Source organism: Plecotus auritus, assembly GCF_963455305.1.
Source record: "Plecotus auritus genome assembly, chromosome: 5".
Classification (NCBI taxonomy): domain Eukaryota; kingdom Metazoa; phylum Chordata; class Mammalia; order Chiroptera; family Vespertilionidae; genus Plecotus; species Plecotus auritus.
Window position 1 is genome coordinate 103,698,578 of NC_137776.1, and position 23,949 is coordinate 103,722,526.

General features: G+C 40.4%; 2 protein-coding genes across 4 annotated transcripts in view; one reads left to right on the forward strand and one right to left on the reverse strand.

Annotated features, from left to right (window-relative positions):
• Positions 1 to 23,949, forward strand: part of CENPP (centromere protein P) — a 275,842-nt gene that overhangs the window by 86,507 nt on the left and 165,386 nt on the right. The window lies entirely within an intron of this gene.
• On the reverse strand, positions 629 to 23,115 carry OGN (osteoglycin). 3 transcript variants are annotated; one of them, XM_080668821.1, is made up of 6 exons: positions 22,845 to 23,111; positions 20,690 to 20,783; positions 8,293 to 8,451; positions 5,577 to 5,779; positions 2,149 to 2,244; positions 629 to 1,394 (listed from the first exon to the last, which is right to left on the reverse strand). In XM_080668821.1, the coding sequence occupies exons 1-6, from the start codon at positions 22,992 to 22,994 to the stop codon at positions 1,224 to 1,226; spliced, it is 873 nt and encodes a 290-aa protein (XP_080524947.1). In that variant the 5' UTR covers positions 22,995 to 23,111; the 3' UTR covers positions 629 to 1,223. The 3 variants fall into 3 exon arrangements, with proteins under 3 accessions (XP_080524947.1, XP_080524949.1, XP_080524948.1); XM_080668823.1 differs by lacking the exon at positions 8,293 to 8,451 and having other exon boundaries at positions 22,845 to 23,115; XM_080668822.1 differs by lacking the exon at positions 2,149 to 2,244.

Below are 23,949 nucleotides of genomic sequence, written 5' to 3' on the forward strand. Positions count from 1 at the left end.
AGTTCAGTCATGTTTCTGAAGCACTGATAATTTTGTATGTAACCCCAAAATAATGTGGAGATAAAGACTTTTGAATGGGGTTTGGACAAATGTGAAGTTATGTTAGAAACTAATCTGACAGCATTGTGTCATCATAAGTCTTCACTATTAGATTGAAGATGAATTCTCACCATTAAATGTATTAGTTGCTTATGGACTTTTAGAAAATGTTCCTCAGAAGCTTTCTTGTGAATATAAGGTGTGTTTGGGTGAACGGGGATGTGTATGGGGTGGGTGGGAGGGTGGTGTGTAATGACACCGTGGAACTCATTTTGTTTTTATGTCTTACTTTTGGACAAATTTATTGATAAGATTCTCATTCATATAGTGTAAAAAGAAAATGTTTTGCAGTATTTATCATGTTTGTAAGCCTTTACAATAGATTTCTTTATAGCTATTTTCTGAGAAATGGGATAGATTTTTTTTTTTTTCCTCAAGCATACTGATTTTTATCTGCTTGGCTTCTTAAAATACTTTACACTAGATTTAGAATGTTAATATTGAAGAAAGAGAATTTATACTGTTTTACTGAAACCTTTAACTGTGTGACTACAAAGCAGAATAACATTTAACATTACTATGTTAGCTCTTTATCACAGTAAAATTATACTTTATTTGTAAAGTTTTACGAAGGTATGAGACTATACACTATTTCTCAGGCTAAGTAAAAAGATAACAGCTGCCTTAATAGAAAGAAAAGAGTTTCTCCTTCATAATGAATAATGTCTGAATCATAAAAGAAAAATGGGATATCACTGGAAATTTTTAGCTTTTCAGAGTTTTTGAAATGTCAGCCTTAACTACTTTTAGGGATCCAGTAAAGGCCAGAAAAGACAAACAGTTGAAAGTTTCTTGGACTTATCCTCTTACTTCATTAGTATTAGAAATAATGCTTCTTAATTTTGGGTATTTGCATAAAGATACACCTTTTAAATGGCTCTCTAATATAGACTACAAAGATTTTGTAGTACTGTTTAAATATTTTCTCATTGCCTTGTTTTGAACTTAGAGATTCAGTCTTCTTACTTATATGTAAGCTTTTGAACATACTTGCTTAAAACATAAAATTCCTTCATAGTGGGATACAAAGTTAATATTAAACAGGTATTTATGCTCCTTTAGACATTGTTGAGATAGATTATAAGTATGTGTGTGCTTTAGTTTATATGCTGCACTGATAGTGGTTAAAAGTATGAGCCTATAGGTAATCTTTTTAAGCAGATAAAACTGTTGGGATGCTTTCCAAGGGCGATGGGATTTCCCTCCAAGCGTATCTCTTCAATGCGGTTCCGAATATAATGGGTGTCATTAGCCTTGCAGAATGTATCATCCGTAATTGAAGTTATGTTGTTGAACTGGAAAAAAAAAAAAAAAAGGAAAAGGTGTTCAGATAGCTGAAATCAATCTTTTGTATGCCATGTAATGGGATCTTGGGATATTTTATCTAAAAAGTGATTTTTAAACTACTGTATTGTACATACTGGGTATTTATCATCATGGTAATAAAACCCTCTCTGTGAAAGCTCAGCCTTTATTTTTAAGTCTACAGCATGACTTTGGAAGAACAGACAACTTGCTATTATACTAGCTGGAAAAATGTATCCTATTCTAGTGTCGGCGTAAAATGCATACTGTGTCCTTAAATAACCTTTGAATAAGTAAAAAGAACAAACAGGAATTCTTATGATGCTGAAAGATCAATTTTAGTTTATTTTTATACCCTCTTCACTTTTCTTTACCTTAAGTTGATGTTGTACAATAAAGTCAGTTGGAAAGGCTTCAAAAGCAAAGATTTATTGCTATTTAGAGAAAGAAACTTAAGCCCAAGGTTTTAGTGTCCCCCAACTTCAAATTCATGTGCCAGGTTAACTAGGAGACACTATGTGCACAACTCAGGGCTAACACCCTCTGAGAACAGGCCTCAGACCTGGTGTTGCTGGTCCTTTCAAGTGCTCTGGACAGAGCCTGAGTTGGTGGGCAGAGAGTGCATTGGGCTCATAGTGATACTTTTGATAAAATTTACCTGTGAATGTGCGTTTCATAATGAGTCATAAGACTGATCCTTAGTAATTTAAATTAAAGTCAGGTATTTGAAAGGAGCAGTCCTACCTGAAGATGAATTACACGTAGGCTTTCTGGTAAATTAAGAGGCACAGATTCCAGCGCGTTGTGGTCCAAATAGAGGAAGGACAGGTTACTTAGTTTCTGCAAGGAAAGGCACTTTTACTTCAGTGAGGTCAGTGCATTTCTTTACAGGGTTCCAATTTTCCACACTCATGTATGTCCACATGGATATACATATTGATACTGACAGAGACTTGTCTGTACTATTTATCATTGCTATCAGAGTGTTTTGGCTTTGGGGGTATTTTTGGCCTCATAAATGGTGTAGTTTGACTCTTAGGAAGGGCAGTAGACCCCTGCTGCATTCCCAGCTCTATCCACTCATCCAGCCTCTGAAGACCCAGCGGTGCCCGGCCTCAGCCCTCATACCAGTGTCTGGGGCCCTTTGAGTTTGTCTTAGGAGCAGCCAATGGGACAGTCCCTATACAGGATTACAGTTGGATCCTGGTGCTGTCATAACTTGTCTTGAACCTCCAGAACTTCCCATTTTAGCTCCAATTTATGGCAAAACGAATATTCCTAAAAGGTGTATATGCTTACTAGTAAGATGTTTCTCAAAGCTATTTATTAAATACTTTTTTGTAAAAAAATCCCCCCCAAGGGTTTGATACTGTATTACTGTTAATGATCAGTAACCCAGTTATCTATACTAATAATAAAGGAATATGCAAATTGTCCAGGATGCCATTACAGTAATAGTAACGACCGAACAGCAGGCTGCGTGGGGCGACCTGGCCTGCAGGGGAGGGCAGTTGGGGGCAAACCAGGCTGGGCAGGGAGTGCATTTGGGGGCAACTAGGCCAGCAGGGGGGGGGGGCAGTTAGGGGCAACCAGGCCAGCGGGGGGGAGCAATTAGGGGCGACCAGGCCAGCGGGGGGGGGGGGGGCAGTTAGGGGCGACCAGGCCAGCAGGGGGGCAGTTAGGGGCGATCAGGCTGGCAGGCAGGTGAGCAGTTAGGAGCCAGCAGTCCTGGATTGTGAGAGGGTGCAGGCTGGGCTGAGGGGACCCCCCCACCCCATGCACAAATTTTATGCACTGGGCCTCTAGTTGAGTATAACTTTATAATGATTTCAAGATGTAGTTTCCCCTGACATTAATCTTTTACCTTATCTCTGATGTGCATCCTGTAGCAGAATTTTCCAATTTTATTTTTTAGAACTAATTTGCTGTTACTGCTACTTTGTTAGCATTTTATCATTCACCATATGGACCCCAGGCTCCTATCTTCCCCAGGGGCCCACTTCACTTGAGCTAGAGCAGGGGTGTGTACCTCTGGCCTGAGGGCCTTATACAGCCTGAGAAATCATTTGGTCTGGCCCTGCCAAAGCATTAGGGGTGAGTTAATTAAATGTTTGACCAAACATAGCAGGCTAATTTTTAAGTTGATAATTTTGTGTGGCCTGCAAATGATGTTATAAATATCCAAATGGCCCTGGGCAGAAAGAAGATTCCCCACCCTGGGTTAGAGTAACCTGATTTACCAGTGGCTTTTGAAGCCTAGGTTGTTAAGTCAAACTGTAAGGTAGCTGAGTTTATCATTTCCATGTCAGCTTGTCATGAATCCCTACTGTAATGCATGTGTAAAATGCAAAATATTCAAACATTCCTTTTGTGAAATGTTGATCAGTTCCTGTAGGTCTTTAAAATGCTAGATAGAATTATTTATCTTCAACTTACAGGGGGTATTTATTTATTTATTTATTTATTTATTTATTTATTTATTCTTTCAAACATTTTTATTGATTTCAGAGAGTAAGGGAGAGGGAAGAGAGATAGAAACATCAACGATGAGAGGGAATTATTGTTCAGCTGCCTCCTGCACGCCCCCTACTGGGAATCGAGCCCATAACCCAGGCATGTGCCCTTGACTGGAATTGAACCCGGGATCCTTCAGTCCGCAGGCCAATGCTATATTCACTAAGCCAAACCAGCTAGGGCAGTTTTGTTTGCTTTTAAAGTTAGTTTAGTTTTTTAAAAGTCCCCTAAGTCCATTAAATTCTGTGAAACTTTGATGTATCTCTAGAATGCCCCTAAAGTAGAAAGAGGGTTCCTTAATTGTAGACAGAAATAGGAGAAAAGTGGAATATTTTTACATTTTCTGACACATATGTTTGTGGACAGATTGTACATTGTATGATCATCATAAATTTATGATAATGAATATTTGATAGTTTTAGGTGCTTATCATTACAAGCTACAAACCTTCTTTTTGAATGAGGTTTTCTCTTGTCAACAGTAGCATGATCCTTTATCTGGGGTTCCTTCCTGGGTTGAGATTATTACTTCTCCATAGACCATGCATTTCAAGACAATCTGGCTACCAAAGTCACACACCTTCCCCTTTTCCTGTACATACATTTCCTTGAAATACTAAATTAAGAAAAGTATTCAATTTTTAGTACATAGATAATTTTGTTTTGGTGCCATCATGGGATTCAAAAGGAAGGCTATCTATAAAATTTTATAAAATTAAAATTTAGTGTTTACTTCTAGAACTTTATTTTTTCTAGCATTAGTAAATTACTAATATTGTAAGGAAAAAGACAGGAAAACTCCCTTTTGGAGGTTTTGGTGCCCATATGGCTGTGAACCATCTATACTAATAAAAGGGTAATATGCTAATTAGACCAGGCATCTTCTGGACGACCTTTGGACGTCCTTCCTGACAAAGCCAGGCCTGGGCAAAGCCATCCACGGTTCCAGGCGCCTGCAGCTGGCCTGAGCGAAGCTGGCCCGGGTCCCAGGTGCTTTTGACCAGCCAGAGGCAGGGAAGCCCAGGTCCCAGGTTCCTGCGGTCTACCGGAGGAGGGAAGCCTGGGTCCTGGGTATGGGGGCCGAGGCAGAGGCGGTTAGGGGCAATCAGGCCGGCAGGGGAGCAGTTAGGGGCGATCAGGCCAGCAGAGGAGCAGTTAGGGGCGATCAGGCAGGCAGGCAGGCAGAGGTGGTTAGTGGCAATCAGGCAGGCAGGGGAGCAGTTAGGGGCAATCAGGCTGGCAGGGGAGCAGTTAGGAGCCAGCGGTCCTGTATTGTGAGAGGGATCCTGGGTTGCAAGAGGACACAGGCCGAGCTAAGGGACCCCCCCCCTCCGCCCCTGTGCACGAATGTCGTGCACCCAGCCTCTAGTGTCTGTATAAATAAATATTTGCTTTGTAAGCAAGTGAAAAACATCAGACACAAAGTAGTCCATGAAATAAGATAAAGATTATATAATTTTGTGAGGTATAGGCATAAACTACACAGAATGAGCCTAATGGTGTGGCTATTTGTTATGTAAATAATGTCTTCATTTATTAAATTAAAATTATCTTAAAACATAAAACCAAATTCTAGACCACAACTTCTCTTTCTTTTATCATATCATCACTGGCTGTATAAAACTGATACTGTGTTCAGTCGTACTATAAAATACTTACTTTGAATGTATTTGCTTTGATTCCTCTACTCTTGATTTTGTTGTATTTTGCATTAAATAAAGTAAGCTTGGGAGGAAGAACTGGAAGTTTCAATAGTTGATTTTCAGCTAGTGTCAGTTCTTCTAACAGAGAAAGTTTTGAAAAAGTAGTGTCTTCTATATCTTCAATCAAATTTCCCGTAAAATCGAGTCTTCTTAAATTAGCTTGAAGGGGAAATATACAGAACATATACAAAAATAAGAAGTTAAATTTTCATTTGTATGTACTGAAGAAAAGTATTTAACAGGTCATTCAGCCATATTTTGTTTTTAGTGTCTAATAGAGTATCTACTATTAGTAGCTTGGGAAATTTTGTTGAATTAATGCTGAGCATCTATTCTATGCTTACACTGATGGCCTTTCTAACTGAGTCTAGAATGACAGGTTCAGAAGAGAATTTTGTAAAGTCCTTCTGTCTTCTGAATTCTCAGGATGCTCAGGCAGTTTGAAAGAAATTCTTGTTGCAAATCTTGGAAAATAAGCATTACACTTGATTGAATAGAATCACAAACTATTTTATGCTGGCATGTTGCATTGTCATTGTGGGTATGTTATCTGAATTGTTCTATGCCTTATTGGTTGACAACAAACAAAAATGCTTCTCATTATATGGGATGGTCATGTGTATAAAATTGCCACAAACACGGAATTAGTAAATATGGAACATTATGGCTCCTGGGGAAATGCAGGGCTAGGTTCCTTCTAGCCTTTGATCACACATTTTCATCAGCAATCAATACATAATTTTATGTGTGTTTCTTCTTATAGGTTTCTTTTTTTAAAAATTGACTTCGGAGAAGAAGGGAGAGGGAGAGATAGATAGAAACATTAATGATGAGAGAGAATCATTGATTGGCTGCCTCCTGCACACCCGTTACTAGGGATCGAGCCCGCAACCTGGGCATGTGCCCTTCACTGGATTCGTACCCAGGAGAGAGATATAGAAACATCAATCTGCAGGTCAACGCTCTACCCACTGAGCCAAACCAGGTAGGGCTATAGCCTTCTTTAGTATATACTGTTGATACATTAACATTGAACTCAGCAGCCATCAGCACTTGAAGGAAGATTGCTAACACATGTATTTTCTCCACAAGGCGTATCACAGCCAGCCTTTTTGCATTTAGGAACACTAGACAGCACTTTAGCACTACTCTCAGGGACCATTTTAAACAGCAAACATCACAAAAAAGTGAAAAATGTGGCACTAAGTAGACTGAACAGGACTCGTTTACAGTATGAAAGCAGAAACAAAAGGTCAGAGCATCGCCTTCGACCTCGACTGGCTAACTCAGTTGTTTTTGCCACTGTGCACATGTCTGCAAATGACTGTGAAAGTGCTGCAAATATTTTTTTTTTAATATATTTTATTGATTTTTTACAGAGAGGAAGGGAGAGGGACAGAGAGCCAGAAACATCGATGAGAGAGAAACATCCATCAGCTGCCTCCTGCACACCCCCCACTGGGGATGTGCCCGCAACCAAGGTACATGCCCTTGACCGGAATCGAACCCGGGACCCTTGAGTCCGCAGGCCGACGCTCTATCCACTGAGCCAAACCGGTTTCGGCTGCAAATATTGATTTTGGGATTACAACTAAATTTTAGCAAGTCGGTGAGTTTGAAAATGTGGAAACCACAAATAGTGAGGAACAACTGTACTTCAGCCAGTGGGAGTCACCAGAGCGGCATGAATCCAGTTATTGTTAATCTTGTAAATGTGTAGTTTGGCAGGGCCAGTGTACATTTTTTGTTGTGATTTTCCTCAGAAGCATTTGAGGACATAGTAATCTAGAAAATTTATGAGGGATTAGTGATCCAGGACTGGGAATAGGCTCTGCAGAAGGGAGAGGATTGGTTTGATAGGACACCAGAAGTCAAGATTGCAAATGACTCAAGGACACCAACTCTATACTAGAATCATCTGAGGAGTTTGGTTGTGTTTGATGATGCCTGGGCCTCTCCCCAGACCTCAACCTCTGGGGACTTAGGGCCTGCCTGGTATTTTAAATATATTTTTATTGATTTCAGAGAGGAAGTGAGAGGGAGAAAGAGATAGAAACATCAGTGATGAGATAGAATCCTTGATTGGCTGCCTCCTGCACCCCCCACCCCCCACTGGGGATTGTGCCCACCACTGGAGCATGTGCCCTGACCAGGAATCGGACCATGATCTCCTGGTTCATAGGTCAACACTCAACCACTGATCCACACCGACCAGGCCCTGCCTGGTAATTTTTAAATGCTTCCCCAGATATTTTAAATCATGCAGTCAGATTTAAGAACCATGAGTTAAAGGAAGGAAAAGCAGTTTCTGTGCTTTTACAGTGAAGGTAGAAAATAAAACATTGTAATTGGAGAAGCATCCTGATTATATTGGTGCTGCTGACTAGCAAGTGGATCTTCAAGTATTGGGGTTGAGAAGACATAGTTTGCCTATATGGTAAATGGGCTGTCAACACAGACACCAAAGTCACCAGTGAAGAAAGATGGCAGAGGATATCTGAATGGAAAGGAGATTCATCAACAAATCAGTGGATTTTTGTGAAACGTGGTAGATACTTAAAATACACCTATATACCTAGATGTGATAGGCCACGAGTACCTAGAATCTTGTGTTTATATGAGTTAAATACTAGCATGAGTTAATACTAATATCTTATTTAAAACTAACTTACGTATTTCTGCAAAATCTTTGGCAGTCAGCTTTTTAATTTTGTTGAATCGTGCATAAAGATAGGCTGATTCCTTTGGCAAGGGTGGTACAGTTTCAATGTCAACTTCTTCACAGTATACAGAGCCACTTAAACACACACACAGCAGGCACGTGGGCATTTCTAATTGGGAAAAGTCATAAAAGTATAAACAGTAAGAACATTTGGCCTCTACTGGCAAAATTATTGCTATTATGAATGTTATTACTGATTTGAAAAGGTATTTTACAGAAGTGCAGGTGATAGGAAAGATTCCATGATTATGATTGCTAAAGACCTGTATTATAACTGATAATTCACCAGAATTTATTTTAGATTAGAGGCCAAGGGCATGAAATTAGTGCACTGGTAGGGTCCCTAGGCATGGCCAGCGATCAGGGCCGATCTGTGTGGCAACTGGCGGGTGATCAAGGGGCCCCCACTGGCACCTGCTTTGGCCGGCCTGGTGCCGCCTGCTCACTGGCCAGCCCTGCCTCCCAGTCGCCCCACTGTCGCTGCTGGTCGCCTCCCTCTGCAGGATGTGACTGGTGGGGTGATCGGGAGATGGTGCTGTGCCCCGCCGCCACCGCTGGTTGCCTCCCTCTGCGGGGTGACTGGCGGGACAATGGAGGGCGGGGCACTGGCACCTGCTGTGGCTGACCTGGGGCCTGCGGTCTAGGGGCAGCTCCTGTGTTGAGCGTCTGCCCCCAGTGGTCATTGCGCATCATAGCAACCCATTGTTCCACTGGTTGTTCCACTGTTTGGTCGATTTGCATATTAGGCTTTTATTATATAGGATTTTGTAATTCAGTCTTTTTTATTCTCTGCTTTTGCATTGATTCTTTAATTGCTGAATTGATCAACAGTTATATTTCCTCATTTGAATACCAGAAAAAAAATTGTAAAGTAGGACTTAAGGTAAACAGGAGCTTTATTTATTCCTTGGTGTGGCACAAACGCATTTTAGATTGGTGACAGCTAAGGAGTTTAGAAACTACTGGTTAGATAAGCAAACTGTTAACTTGAAAATTAGAGTTAGCGTAGACACTGTTGAGATTCCATTTCACTCTGCTGTCATTCATTGCATTTATTTGTCATGCCTTTTTTTGTCTCTTTTAACCTGAAACAGTTTTATTAGTCTTTATTTTTCACCTCTTTTTTGAAAATGTTTTAATTCTTAAAAAAAGTTTATGTTTTATGGTATATATTTTGCAAAATGTCTTTTAATTAGGATTTGTCTGAGGTTCCCCATTTGGGTCAGTAATACCATGGAAATGGTGTAGGGTTCTCAGTGCCATGTACCAAGGAGCACAAGGTATCTATTTGTCCCATTCCTGACAATGCTGTCTTTGGTCACTTGGTTCATTTGGTATCCACCATGTTTCTCACTCTGTAAAGTAAATATTTTTCACTTTGTAATTAATAAGTATTTTTCAGAGAAGTACTTTGAGATCTTAAATATCTGATTTGCTATTAAACTCTCACCTACTAGTTTTATCATCCATTGATTCTTAACCTGAATTGTTTATCAGTAGGATAGTTGCCAAATAATGATTTTCTAAATCCATCATTCTTTCTATACTTGTTCATTGGCATTCTGGTGTAAGGTGGAACATTCCCTTCTTATTTGTTTGTTTATTTATTTCTGTCAGTATGAACTTATGAATTCCTAATCCTATAGGTCATAATACATTATCATAACATTTATTTTTATAATAAAACTAGAGGCCTGGTGCATGAATTCGTGCATTTGGGGTGGAGGTCGCTCAGTTAGGCGTGGGCCCTCTCGCAGTCCAGGAGGTGGGGCAACTGCGCTCGCCAGCTGTGAGCCTGGCTCAGGGCTTCTGGCTGGGCAACGCTCCCCCTGTGGGAGCACACTGACCACCAGGGTACAGCTCCTGCATTTAGTGTCTGCCACCTGGTGGTCAGTGCGCGTCATTGCAACCAGTCGTCCCGCCATTCGGCCGATTTGCATATTAGCCTTTTATTATATAGGACTAGAGGCCTGGTGGACAAAATTTGTGCACTGGGGGGGGGAGTGTCCCTCAGCCCAGCCTGCACCCTCTCCAATCAGGTTCCTCTTGGGGGATGTCCGACTGCTAGTTTAAGCCGGTTTAGGTCCAACTGCCTGCCAGCCTGATCACCCCCTAACCACTCCCCTGCCGGCCCAATTGCCCCCAACTGCCCTCCCCTGCAAGCCTGGTCCCCCCCAAGTGCCCTCCCCTGCCGGCCTGGTTGCCCCCAACTGCCCTACCCTGCCGACCTAATCTCGCCCCCAATGGCCCTCCCCTGCCGGCCTGATCTTGCCCCCAACTGCTCTCCCCTGCCGGACTGATCGCCCCTAACTGCCCTCCTCTGCTCTCCTGATCTCACGCCCAACTGCCGTTCCCTGCTGGCCTGATCACCCCTAACTGCCCTCCCCTGCTGGCCTAATCTCACTCCCAACTGCCCTCCTCTGCCGGCCAATTTGGTTCTGATTGGTTGGTCTCTATGCCAGTCAGTGTTAAAAGCTTCATCTCCTCGGCAGCCATTGGCGCCTCACAGTTGACCCAGATTTGGTTCTGATTGGTCATTTTCTATGCCAGTCAGTGTCAAAAGCGCCACCTCCTCGGCAGCCATTGGCTCCTCACAGTTGACCCAGATTTGGTTCTGATTGGTCGGTTTCTATGCCAGTCAATGTCTCTGGGCCTGTCAATGGGGCCTGATCAGAAAGGCGGGGCTGATCAGCAGCCCTGGTGGAGGCCTGGAGAGAAATGGAGGCATGGCTGCTGGCCAGGCCCGGAGAGAAAGAGTGAGGCAAGTGCTGATCAACAGCTGCCACAGAGGCTATGGATCAGACCCTGCTTCTCTCTCAGGGCCTGATTCGCAGCCCCCTCAGCAGTCAGTGCTGGGTCAGTGCCTGTTGCCATAGCAGCTGACTACAGGACTGATTCCGGTTGGTCGAGCCTCCTGGTTGTTGTGGATGTGATGGATATATTAGGATTTTCACAGATTAGCCAGTGAGAACTCTTTTAAGCTTTTTTATCTTGCCACAGCTTTTCTGTGGTTAACACGTTAAACGCCATGTCAGTCACTGGTGACTGCAACGGAAAGGAAGACAAAACATGCTTACCGTGTTAAATGACATACAGTAAATTGCACATATTTAACTTGTATAATGTATACGTTTTTGACATTTTTATATACCTATAAAACCATTACCACAATTGAGATAATTAACACACCCATTACCCCCAAATCTTTCTCACACACCTTGGTAATCATTCCCTCCCTCCCAATCTTGTATCGAAAGAATCATGTGGTATATAATCTTGTCTGACTTTTTTCACTCTGCAAAGTTACTGTGAGATTCATCTGTTGTTGCTTGTATCCATAGTGCATTCTTTTTTATTACTGAGTAGTATTCCCTTGTTATAGTTATATTTTGTGGACATTTCAGTTTCCAGTTTTGGGGTATTTTAAAGAAAGCTGCTAAAAACATTCATGTACAAGTTGCGTGGACTTAATGCATTTGTTTTCTGGGGTAAGTACCTAAGAGTAGAATGGCTAGGTAGGTGTATGTTTATATTTTGAAGAAAGTCCCAAACTATTTTCCAAAGTGGTTGTGTCATTTTATATTCCCATCAACACTTCATGAGCATTCCAGTTGCTCCATATCCTCGCCAACGTTTTGGTATGATTGGAGTTTTTAATTTTAGCCATTCAGGTAAGGTGGGTTGTGGTATCTCATGTTTTAATTTGCATTTTCCTAATGACTAATGATGCCAACCAAGCATCTGTTTATATTTGCTATCCATGTATTTTCTTTGGTGAAGTGTCTATTCATCTTGCTTATTTTTTTAAATTCGATTTTTTGGTATTATTATTGAAGTATAAGAGTATATATTATAGATATGTCATTTGTCAGATTTATGTTTTGGGAATATTTTCCTCCAGTCTGTGGCTTGTCTTTTTATTTTATTTTAGTTTTATAAATATTTATTGATTTCAGAGAGGAAGGGAGAGGGAGATAGAAACATCAATGATGAAAGAGAATCATTGATTGGCTGCCTCCTGCACACCCCCTACTAGGGATGAGCCCATAACCAGGGCATGTGCCCTTGACCGGAATTGAACTTGAGACCCTTCAGACCACAGGCCGATGCTCTATCCACTGAGCCAAACCAGCTAGGGCTCTTTTTATTTTCTTATCATTGTCTTTTGAATAGCAAACATTTTTAATTTTAATGAAGAACAGTTGATTCATTTGTGTTTTATTTAAGAAATCTTTGCCAACCACTAAGTTTCCATCCTATGTTTTCTTTTAAAGGTTGTATAGCTTACACTCTTTATATTTAAGCATAGGGTCCATTTTGAGTTAATTTTTATATATGGTATATGGAAGGGTCAAAGTTTATTTTTTATTTTCCTATAACCAACTGCTTCTTTCAGCACCATTTTTTAAATAAATTGTCTTTTTCCAGTTGTGTTGGTACCATCCTATCTAATAAAAGAGTAATATGAAAATTGACCGTACCTCTGCTACACCCACAAGCCACGCCCACCAGCCAACCAGGAGCGAATATGCAAATAAACCCAACCAAGATGGCTGCAGCCACAGAGAGCAGGAGGGAGGCTTGCATTTCCCTGGCAATGGAGGAAGCCAAGCTTTCCGCCTGCCCTTGCCGGCCCAGGCCTCCACTCAATGCTACATATTTCAATTATAGAAGATAAATAAATCCCAACAGAAATGGTGGCAGCCACAGAACTGGAGAGAGCAGGAGGCTAGGGTTGCCTGTGGCGATGGAGGAAGGCAAGCTTCTGCAGCCCTGGCCTGCTTTGGCCTCCGCTTAAGGCTACAAAAGTTTCAATTATAGAAGATACATAAATCCCAATAGAAATGGCTGCCGCCACGGAGAGAGCAGAAGGCTTGGCTCCACTCCAGGCCATAAAGTTTCAATTGTAGAAGATAAATAAATCCCAGATCCCAGGGCTTCTGCTTGGGACGCCGGGGGGCGTGGCCGGCCTGCCAACCACCACAGGCCCCTCGCCCAGGCCGCCCCACACCCCAAGGGAACCCCCACCCTGATCCGGGACTCCCTTCAGGGCAAACCAGCTGGCCCCCACCCATGCACCAGGCCTCTATCCTATCTAATAAAAGAGTAATATGCAGATTGACCATCACTCCAACACACAAGATGGCTGCCCCCATATGGTCAAAGATCCTGTCCCCATGTGGACACAAGATGGCCACCACAAGATGGTCAGCAGGGGAGGGCAGTTGGAAGGGACCAGGCCTGCAAGGGAGGGCAGTTGGGGGCGATCAAGCCTACAGGGGAGGGCAGTTAGGGGTGATCCGGCCTGCAGAGGAGGGAAATTGGGGGTGACTGGGTCTGCAGGGAAGAGCAGTTGGGGGGGACCCAGGCCTGCAAGGGAGAGCAGTTGGGGGGTACCAGGCCTGCAGGGGAGGGCAGTTAGGGGTGACCAGGCCAGCAGGGGAAGGCAGTTAGGGGCAATCAGGCTGGCAGGGGAGTGGTTAAGGGGTGATCAGGCTGGCAAGCAGAAGCAGTTAGGGGCATTCAGGAAGACAAGCAGGCAAGCAGTTGGGAGCCAGCAGTCCTGGATTGTGAGAGAGATGTCCGACTGCCCATTTAGGCCCTATCCCAGTGGACAGTCGGACATCCCTCAAGGGGTCCCAGATTGAAGAGGGTGCAGGCTGGGCTTAGGGACACCCACCCCCCATGTACGAATTTCATGCATCGAGCCTCTAGTTGTAAATAATCATATTGTGTAAGTCTGTTTCTAGACTCTGTTGTTTCATTGATCTGTTTATTTTTGTGTTCATATAACTTTATAATAAGTGCTGATAATAGGTTGTATAAATCCTCCAATTTAATTCTTCAGTGTTGTTATGACTATTCTAGGTTCTTTGCATTTCCACATAAATCTTACAATAAGCTTCTTAATTTAAAATACAGGAAAGCCTGCTAGGTTTTTAATTGGGAATGCATTGAATCTCCAGAAAAATTTGAGAAAAATTGACATCTTAATGACTTTTGAGTTTTCTCATCATTGAACACACTGTATCTATTTATAAGTTTAAATCTTCTTAAATTTCTCTCAGTATTGTTGTCTATATTTTAGTATACAGGTGCTTGTATATCTTTTGCAAATTTATACTTAGGTATATTTTATATTTTGATTAATTCTTTAAAAGTTAAATGTTGCCATTATTATTTGAATACTTCCTTATTTTCTGGCTTGGTAAGATGTCCCAGACCAATCTTGCCTTTTCCCTATCCCAAGCCTGAAATTAGCTATTTCTTCAAGGAGTACTGGTTACTTTTAATGGAAAATAGTATTTAGAAACCAAGATTTGGGTGTCGATATGCACCTTGCTACTGAAATCTCATTGCTTCTAGGCTTTTCCATCAGAGAGAGCTAGGAAATACTGTATATGCATGCATATTTGTCTCTCTCAATATGTAATAATACACATACATACACACATGATACATATGTCCTATCTATATATATAAAAGCCTAAGTGACGGTTACGACGGCATGACCGGTCAACCAGTTGCTATGATGCGCACTGACCACTAGGGGGTAGATTCTCAAGGCAGGAGCTTCCCCCTGGTGTTCAGTGCACTCCCACAGGGGGAGTGCTGCTCAGCCAGAAGCCGGGCTCATGGTTGGCAAGCGCAGCTGCGGCAGTAGGAGCCTCTCATATCTCTGTGGCAGCACTACCAAGTGGTGGCAGCAGTCATAGTGGGCTGGGATGAGCGCGAGTGGTGCAGCACCTGGCCCCACTTCTGGCTTCTCCCTGGCCACCTGCCATTTGGTGCACTGCTGCATCCCTCCAGAGATGTCCGACTGCTGGTTTAGGCCCGATCACCGCAGGCCAGTCAGACATCCCCCGCGCGGTCCCGGATGCAAGAGGGTGCAGGCCAGGCTGAGGGACACCTTTCCCCGCCTCCCCCCAGTGCATGAATTTCATGCACCGGGCCTCTACTATACATATGTATATACACATAGACATACATGCATGTATACATACATCATATACTCATCTATATATATAAAAGCCTAATATGCAATTTGGTACCGTGGGAGTTTGAATGGGAGACTGCTCGCTTGCTATGATGTGTGCTGACCACCAGGGGTGGTGCGGAACAAAGGAAGACCCTGGCTGGCAACTGGGGAAGGGAGGCCCCAGCTCACAGCCGGGGAAGGGAGGCCCCAGCCGGCAGCCAGAAGGCCCGGATTGGCTCTGATCGCCAGCCAGGCCTAGGGACCCTTCCTGTGCATGAATTTCATGCACCGGGCATCTAGTATATACATAAACACACCATATGCATATATACACAACACATGCTTGCTCACACAAAGACCTTTATCTGTTTTTGTATCTCTGTTTACAAGCCATGAGTTGGTGGTGATAATAGTTTAGCTCCACAGTGTTCATTCTAGCCTTTCCCCTTTCCATATTTCTAACACCCTTCTCTGACAGTGAGGAACCTAGCTCTCATTATTCACAGTGTGTTTACTTTACATTACCCAGTCTTAGAACAAGCATTAAGTAGTTTCATTATTGCCACAAACCCACTCACTGGAATTTTAGTATGTTTGTATTTATTTATTTGCTTGAAGGAATGCAGTCAAAATACTGTGTTGAAGGGTTACTTGGATTAGAATTTTCCCATTTAGTGTTTTACGTTATTCATTTGAAATGTAATTAAGTTTCTATTTTTCTATTTGTATTTCACTTTGGTTTTTTATCTTATCCTTGTTGATTTTATTTATCATTGTATTTGTTTGTTCATTTGCTTATGTGAAGCGTAACCTTTTTCTAAAATAAAATCTACACGATAAGGTGTACACAGAGAAGTGTTACTACCCTCCCAAAGAATCCCTCATTTCCCATCCCTGCACCTTTCCACTGCTGGCCCATCTGTGACCTGTAGGTAACCTGTAGTCTCAGTTTTTTGTGTTGTTTTTTTTTTTTTTAAATATATTTTATTGATTTTAGAGAGGAAGGGAGAGGGAGAGAGAGATAGAAACATCAACGATGAGAGAATCATTGATTGGCTGCTTCCTGCACGCCCCCTACTGGGGATTGAGTCCGCAACCCAGGCATGTGCTCTTGGCAGGCTTTGAACCTGGGACCCTTCAGTCTGCAGGCCTGCACTCTATCCATTGAACCAAACCAGCTAGGGTTAGTCTCAGTTTTTTAATACCCCTCTTGGGTTTCTTCAGAAACAAGTGAACTGATGCCTGTACTTATATCCCCTTCTTTGTGAGATGAAAGGCAGCATACTGTAGATAGACTGTTAGACTTTGGTTTTTTCACATATGTTTTCTGGAAATCATTCCATGTTAGTTCAACAGAGATAATTTATTTTCACAACTGCATAGTATTCCCTTCTGTGAATATACAATACTTTATATGTACACTCTCCAATGTATGGGCAATTAGATTGTTTCCAATATTTTGCCATTGGAAGCAGTGCTTCAATGATTTTGCATATGCATTTTCTTTCGGATTTGGTTTTATTGTATACTAAAGGCCCGGTGCATGAAATTCATGCACGGGGGCGGGGTGTGTCCCTCAGCCCAGCCTGCACCCTCTCCAATCTGGGACATCACTCTCACAATCCAGACTGCTGGCTCCCAACTGCTCGCCTGCCTGCCTACCTGATCACCCCCTAACCACTCCCCTGCCAGCCTGTTTGACGCCTAACTGCTCCCCTCCTGGCCTGATTGCCCCTAACTGCCCTCCCCTGTTGGCCTGGTCACCCCACCCCTAACTGCCCTCCCCTGCTGGTCTGATCGCCTCTAACTGCCCTCCCCTGCAGGCCTGGTCACCCCCAACTGCCCTTCCCTGCTGCCCTGGTCACCCCTAACTTCCCTGCCTTGCCAGCCTGGTCGCCCCTTAACTGCCCTCCCTTGCCAGCCTGGCTGCCCCTAACTGCCCTCCCCTGCAGGCCTGGTCCCCCCAACTGCCCACCCCTGCAGGCCTGGTTCCCCCCAACTGTCCTCCCCTGCAGGCCTGATCTCCTCCAATTGCCCACCTTTTCAGGCATGATCACCCCCAGCTGCCCTCACTTTCAGGCCTGGGTTCCCCCCAACTGCCCTCCCCTGCTGGCCATCTTGTGGCAACCATCTTGTGTCCACATGGGGGCAGCCATCTTGTGTTTTGGAGTGATGGTCAATTTGCATATTACCTTTTTATTATATAGGATTGCCAAATTTTGGTCCAAATTGTTGTATCAGTTTACATTTCCACCAACAATGTATGAGATTGTCTGATACCCTATAGCCTTGCCAATGGAATATAGTAATATGTTTTCACACTTTTAATTTTTGTCAGTCAGGTTGAAACATGGCATTTCAGTGTAATTTTAAGTTGCATTGCTCTGTGTGAGATATAACATATTTTTGTATGTTTGAGGATCATTTTTTATATCAGTTGGTGAATTATCTGTACATCTCTTTTGGCTGTTTTTCCAATGTCTTTTTCAGTCAAATTTTTTCCTAGATCTTTACTTTAAAAAAAAAAATAATTTAGAGGTATTAATTCTTTGTCTGTGCTATAAGTTGCAAATATTTTTCTCAATTTTCAGTTGTCTTTGACTTCACTTATGATGTATTTGCCATGCAAATTTCAATTTATAGCATCGAATTCATTGATATTTTTTATTATTGCCTCTGGATTTGGAGGTACCTCACACCCAATTTATTTTCTAGGATTTATATGGTTTCACTTTTTACATTTAGATCTGAATTTATTTGGAGTTTATTTTTCAGTGTAAGGTATAGATCTAATTGTAGTTCCTTTCAGTTGACTACTCAGTTGTCCAAGCACCATTAAAAAAAAAATCATCTTTGATTCTGGCTGGTGTTTCTCAGTGGTTAGAGCCTTGGCCTGTGCACTGAAGGGTCTCAGGTTTGATATCTGGTCAAGAGCATGTGCAGGTTCGATTCCCGGCCCAGTCGGGACACGTGTGCGGGAGGCAAACAATATATGTTCCTCTCTCCCCCTTCCTCCCTCCTTCTCTAAAAATCAATAGAAAAAATACCCTCGGGTGAGGATTGACAAAAAATAAATAAATAAATAAATAAATAAATAAATAAATAAATAAAATAATCTTTACTTCAGTGGTTTTAGATGCTGGCTTTATTATATACTAAATTTGTATATGTATTTCTGCCTGATTCTGGACTTTCTATTCTATTCATGCACCAGTATCACACCTTTTAAAAGTATAGAGTTTTTAAAGTATGTTCTAATGTGTGTGGTGCTTCTGTTTCCTGCAGTTATCTGTCATTTTTCAGTATTTCCCTTGCTGTTTGTACAGCTTTTTTTTTTTTTAAATGTATTTTATTGATTTTTTACAGAGAGGAAGAGAGAGGGATACAGAGTTAGAAACATCGATGAGAGAGAAACATCGATTAGCTGCCTTCTGAACACTCCCTACTGGGGATGTGCCTGCAACCAAGGTACATGCCCTTGTCCGGAATCGAACCTGGGACCTTTCAGTCCGCAGGCCGACGCTTTATCCACTGAGCCAAACCAGTTAGGGCTGTTTGTACAGCTTTGATTTTTCCATGTGAACTTGAGTATCAGCCTTATCAGATCTTTAAAGGAGTTTATTGTTACAAAGTTAGAGAGCTGACATTTTTATGATATTGAATCACCTTAGCCAAGCACAAGGAATATCTTCCCATTTGTCCAAGTCTATTTTTACTTTGATACTTTCAGGTTTCTTAAGATATATTATCTATTTTGGTTCATTTTAATTTATTGTAGCAATATAGAAATTAGTATGTGATTTTTTTACTGTCATGTGAAATAATGTTCTATGATAGAATAAGAATAAATCAAATAGATAGGAACTATTAAATAGGACTTCGTAGTTTGTTATAAGTTTTCTGTTGATTTAATTGAAATGTGCATTATAATTATTTATGTACAGTCATGCACTACCTATTGATGTTTTGGTCATTGACAAACCACATATACGATGAGAGTCCGTAAGATTATAATGGAACTGAAAAATGTCTATCACCTAAAGAAGTTGTATCTTTCATAGCGTCGTAGTACAATATATTACTCATGTATTTGTGGTGATGCAAACCTATTGAGCTACCAGCACGGAAGTGTAACTAACACATAGAATTATGTCCACAATAAATGAGTATGTCACTGACTTACGTATTTACTACAGTATAATTTTTAACATTATTTTAGCTTGTGCGTACTCCTACTTAATGAACAAATGTTTACTGTAAAACTACATGCTGTGTCACACTGACAGCAGCCTCAACCATCTTGTGTTTACGGTGTCTCGATTGCTTCATTTTCTTTTCTGGTTGATTTAATGTTGTATTGTTTTATACAGTAGCATACTTTACAGGCTTGTAACCTAGGAGCAATAGGCTATATGCACCACAGGTGTTTAGTAAGCTATACCATATAGGTTTGTGTAAGTACACTCTGCAACATTTGCATGACAGCATCGCCCAATGATGCCTTTCTCAGCATGTATCTCCATCATTAAGCAGCACATGACTATATGCAGATGCTCCTCAACTTACTGGTGGAGTTATATACTGATAAACTGAAACTTGAAAATATCCTAAGTCGGAAATGCATTTATTACGCCTAATCTATTGAACATCTTAGCTTAAGCCTAGATAGTTTCTACTGAATGTGTATTGCTTTTGCATCATCATAAAGTAAAAAAATGTAAGTCGAACTATCATAAGTTGGTGACAATCTGTATAGCCATCTCTCCGTCTTCTGTGACTTTCTTGATGGAAAGAGTTACATTTTATTTACCTTACCCTCGGGCTATCCATAGGACATAGGCTCCTCGACTTATGATGGGGTTACTTCCGGACATCATAGCACAGCCTAGCCTACCTGAAATGTGCTCCAAACACTTAGATTAGCTTACAATTGGGCAAAGTGCCCAACACAAAATAAAGTGTTGAGCATCTCGTGTAATTTATTATGAGTATCACTTTGGGGCCATTATAAAGTTGAAAAATTAAGTCTAAATGTAAGTTGAGGACTAAGTTTGAAATGAATCGGTGTTTAATAACTGTTTCTTGAATTGATTTTACATAGACAGAAAGGCATACTTTGTAGGGGCTACACTGCATTAGCTTTGGTTGTTCTTGCATGTTCCTATCCCACGATTCTCACTCCTAACATGGGGTGGGAAATGATGTGCACTCCTAACATGCCTATTTGACTTCATTGTTGGAGATAGAATTCTATTATTTGGGGTTACTTTATTCAGAGACCATTTTTGATTACTATGAAGACTAAAATTCCATTATAAGCTGTTTTTTAAAGCTTTTAAAAAATAGATAATAGAGTGTTCATACTTACCATCATTTTCTTTTTTGAGGGGTAATGATGTTGAACTCTCATCTTTTTGTAATTGAAGACTTTTCTCATCAGATGTCATCATAGATTCTTTTTTCTATTAGAAAAATAAAAATTTATTATCATGTGTGAGAAATCTAATTTTCACCATATAAGCTGAGGGATTATGGACAATATCTGTCTTCTCATAGTCACATATGGCATTTACTTTATGTTTTATTAGGATTTTATACACTTATTCCAATGTAAATATTTGTTTAGCTTGTTTTTACTTATACTGTGGGCTCCTTGAGTAAAAGAACCAGGTCTTTTTAAAATTTTTTTATATCTTCAAAGGCCAAACTCCGTGCTTTCTAAATGTCAAATTTATTGAAATTCCAAATGGGAACTAGGGGAGAATTCTATGCCTTGAAATTAAAGATTTTCTGAGGTGGAACCTAAAATGAAAATAGTGTCTTGAAATTATTTTTATGTAAAGTAGCTCTTTTAATTATTCATACTCTGCCATGTTGGCCTGTACTAAGCACCAGTCATGTCCTACCTGGACAGCCCTGAGTAGGGTCTCTTTGTTGCTTCTGGAAGTGACCCTTAAGTATATATGTGCGTGCATTAAGGCCTTGGAGTCCTTTCTTTCTAGCCTACCCTCCACACTCAGACCACCAGTCCAGGCTGTTAGCTCTAGGAGAATTGGGGTCTTTATCATTTACTCTCTTTTGTATTCTGGGAGGGAACATGTTCTGCCATTAGACTAGACTATACTGTGTGGTGCCTTAGTTTTTGTACCCATCAGGAGCATTTTCCACTTTCAGTCTCGCTCTCGACTCCTTCATTCTCTCGTGTGTTCTGGTTGAACAGTCCCCTCCCACTCTCTTTGTATATTAAGTGCCATTGAACTCTGCTCCACTTTGTTTATATTAAGATAGACTTCTAAAGCAGCATAAAGAAATAAAACTGAGCTTCTTTTACTTATGACATGTTTTGGGACCAGGGAGTTTTGAAAGCATTCTTTTAACTGATCGATAGATTCAGATCATACATGTGAGCCAATAGTTTATTATTGTGATGGGCCTTTTTAAAAAAAAATCTGAAGCTATAACTAGTTATACTTATCTTTTTTGTCTTCTTGTTAGCAAGAATAAGACTAGCATATTAACTAACTTTGTTGACAGAAAATGTGGTGTGTTAACATTTACTCGTGTATGTGAGAGAGACAATGAGAGGAAAGAAGGGAAGAGAGATCGAGAGTGAGAGAAAGAAAAAGGAAGGAAGGAAAGATGGAAAGAAGGGAGGGAGGGAGGGAGGGAGGGAGGAAGGAAGGAAGGAAAGAAAGAAGGACGGACTTATAACTGGTCACTTTAAAAATCTTTGCCATCTTATTTATACTGGAGGAGAACTTTGAAGAGACCTACATTGTTAAATGTTTGGCTGCCTTTCTCATTTTTCAGTGTGTGTGTCACACTATAGGCAGGCAAAAGATACTTCTGTGATGTGTTTACTTTCTCCTTACCCAGTTGTGTGACAGGAAAACCACAATAATCACTTAGCCCATATAAGTGGAGTATGAAAGATATGGTAGAGTAGTAACTCAACTTGGTACAAACTGATAGTCTAAGTTGTTGAAGCTGTTAAACAGAAAGCCCCATATTAAGTAGTTTTTCATTTCTGGTACTGTATATAGTTGACATTTATAAATTTTGTGAAATATTATATGTACCAAAATGACAGTACTCTTCTATTTATTTTCTTGAACCGCTTCTTCCTAAAATAATAAACCTTAAGCTGGTAATCCATCTTTATTTCTTCTAATACACATCTCCTATTTTATTTTGAAATAATATAATATCCAAATATAGGGCTTTGTTTCACACTACTTAATACTATAAATTTCAGCTGGTCAGGTATTATCTTAAAGTTTAGTTTTCCTTAAATGTTATGTGTTGGTTACTATAGGTACTGTTTGGTTATAATATGTATGATTTATTGAGGCATGCATTCTTTAAAAATATAATCTTAGGGATACTTATTTTTAATTAATTTGAATCACTTAAAGTACTTTTTCTTTCCTCTTACCTTATCAGACACATTCAAAAAAACAAAAGCATGCAGTTAAATAGGCTAGACTATTTTAGAAGTTAAATTTAGAGTGGAAATAAGGTACCTTAATATTTTTTCCATCCAGGTATTGATCCTCATAATCTCGAGTAAATAAAATTTCTTCAAAATTATCGGTGTTCTGCTGAGTTGGTGGTGCTGGCTTTATCAGAGACACAAACAGTAACAGGAGAAGTGTAGACTGCAGAATCTTCATTTTAACAAAAATTAAGGTGACTGGAAGTTAATAAGCAAGTGGCCTGCTGACTGTAAGACAATACTCCTTTTTCCATGGAAGTAAAATCCAGACCATCGAAGCAATATTTAAAAGCTTAGAGGAGTTTTTGGCAGAGTGCATGCAGTAGGGGCCAGAGAACAAGTATTTAACCCTTAGTGATCTTAAATTACATGCTGAAAGTTTTTATGTATCAGTGATATTCTGAAAAACAGTTTCAGAAAATGATTTTATTTCTTTTCTATCAAAAAAATCCAAACAATGTTGATAATTTTAGTTTCTTAATAATTAAGTTCCTTGAACACAGTACTTTTATGAACTTGAAGTCGTAGAATACCTGTAGTATAAATGGTTAACATGAAGGCCCAAGATCCTGTCTCATGTGAGCTTAAAATATCGTATTTCAACTTTGCTACTTTATAAGAACTCTTGATTTGTATTGGTATGAACAAAAATAAGTTTTAAGAAAAGTTTTAAAGTTTAAACTTTAAATTTAACATTATAAAAAGTAGTCATTAACACTTTTAAAAGTAGTACAAAATATAGGGAAAGCCATAATTTTAATTTTCTTAGTTTTTTCATTGTCATAGGTATCACTGTTTTTAGTTAGTAGGATTGCTTTATAAATTTAAACTATGAAAAGTAAAAAAATAGTATTGTAGACTAGAAAAAGATAGAAGTTTTAATCAAGGGTTAGAGAAAGTAATCATTGTAAGTTTGTATTATTTTTACCTTGTAAAATGAATACTAATGTTTTGTGAATATTAGTTTATGAAGATGACATAGTTATTAAAGCATGCTTTTCATTTTAATGTTTTCACAGGAGATAAAACATCTGTTTTTGAATGAAATAAAATAGCAAACTAAAGCATAGTGTATAATCTTAATTTTATGAGAAGTAAAAATATTGTTCCAGACTATAGTTAGTTTAGAAACA

Bases quoted from the DNA above. Each gene is read 5' to 3' on its own strand.
- OGN (XM_080668821.1), bottom strand. From the start codon at position 22,994: ATGAAGATTCTGCAGTCTACACTTCTCCTGTTACTGTTTGTGTCTCTG. The intron at 8,452-20,689 runs GTAAGTATGAAC...TTTCCCAATTAG, and splicing joins CCTCAAAAAAGAAAATGATG to AAATGCCCACGTGCCTGCTG. The intron at 5,780-8,292 runs GTAAGTTAGTTT...TTCCCCTTCAAG, and splicing joins CAAAGATTTTGCAGAAATAC to CTAATTTAAGAAGACTCGAT.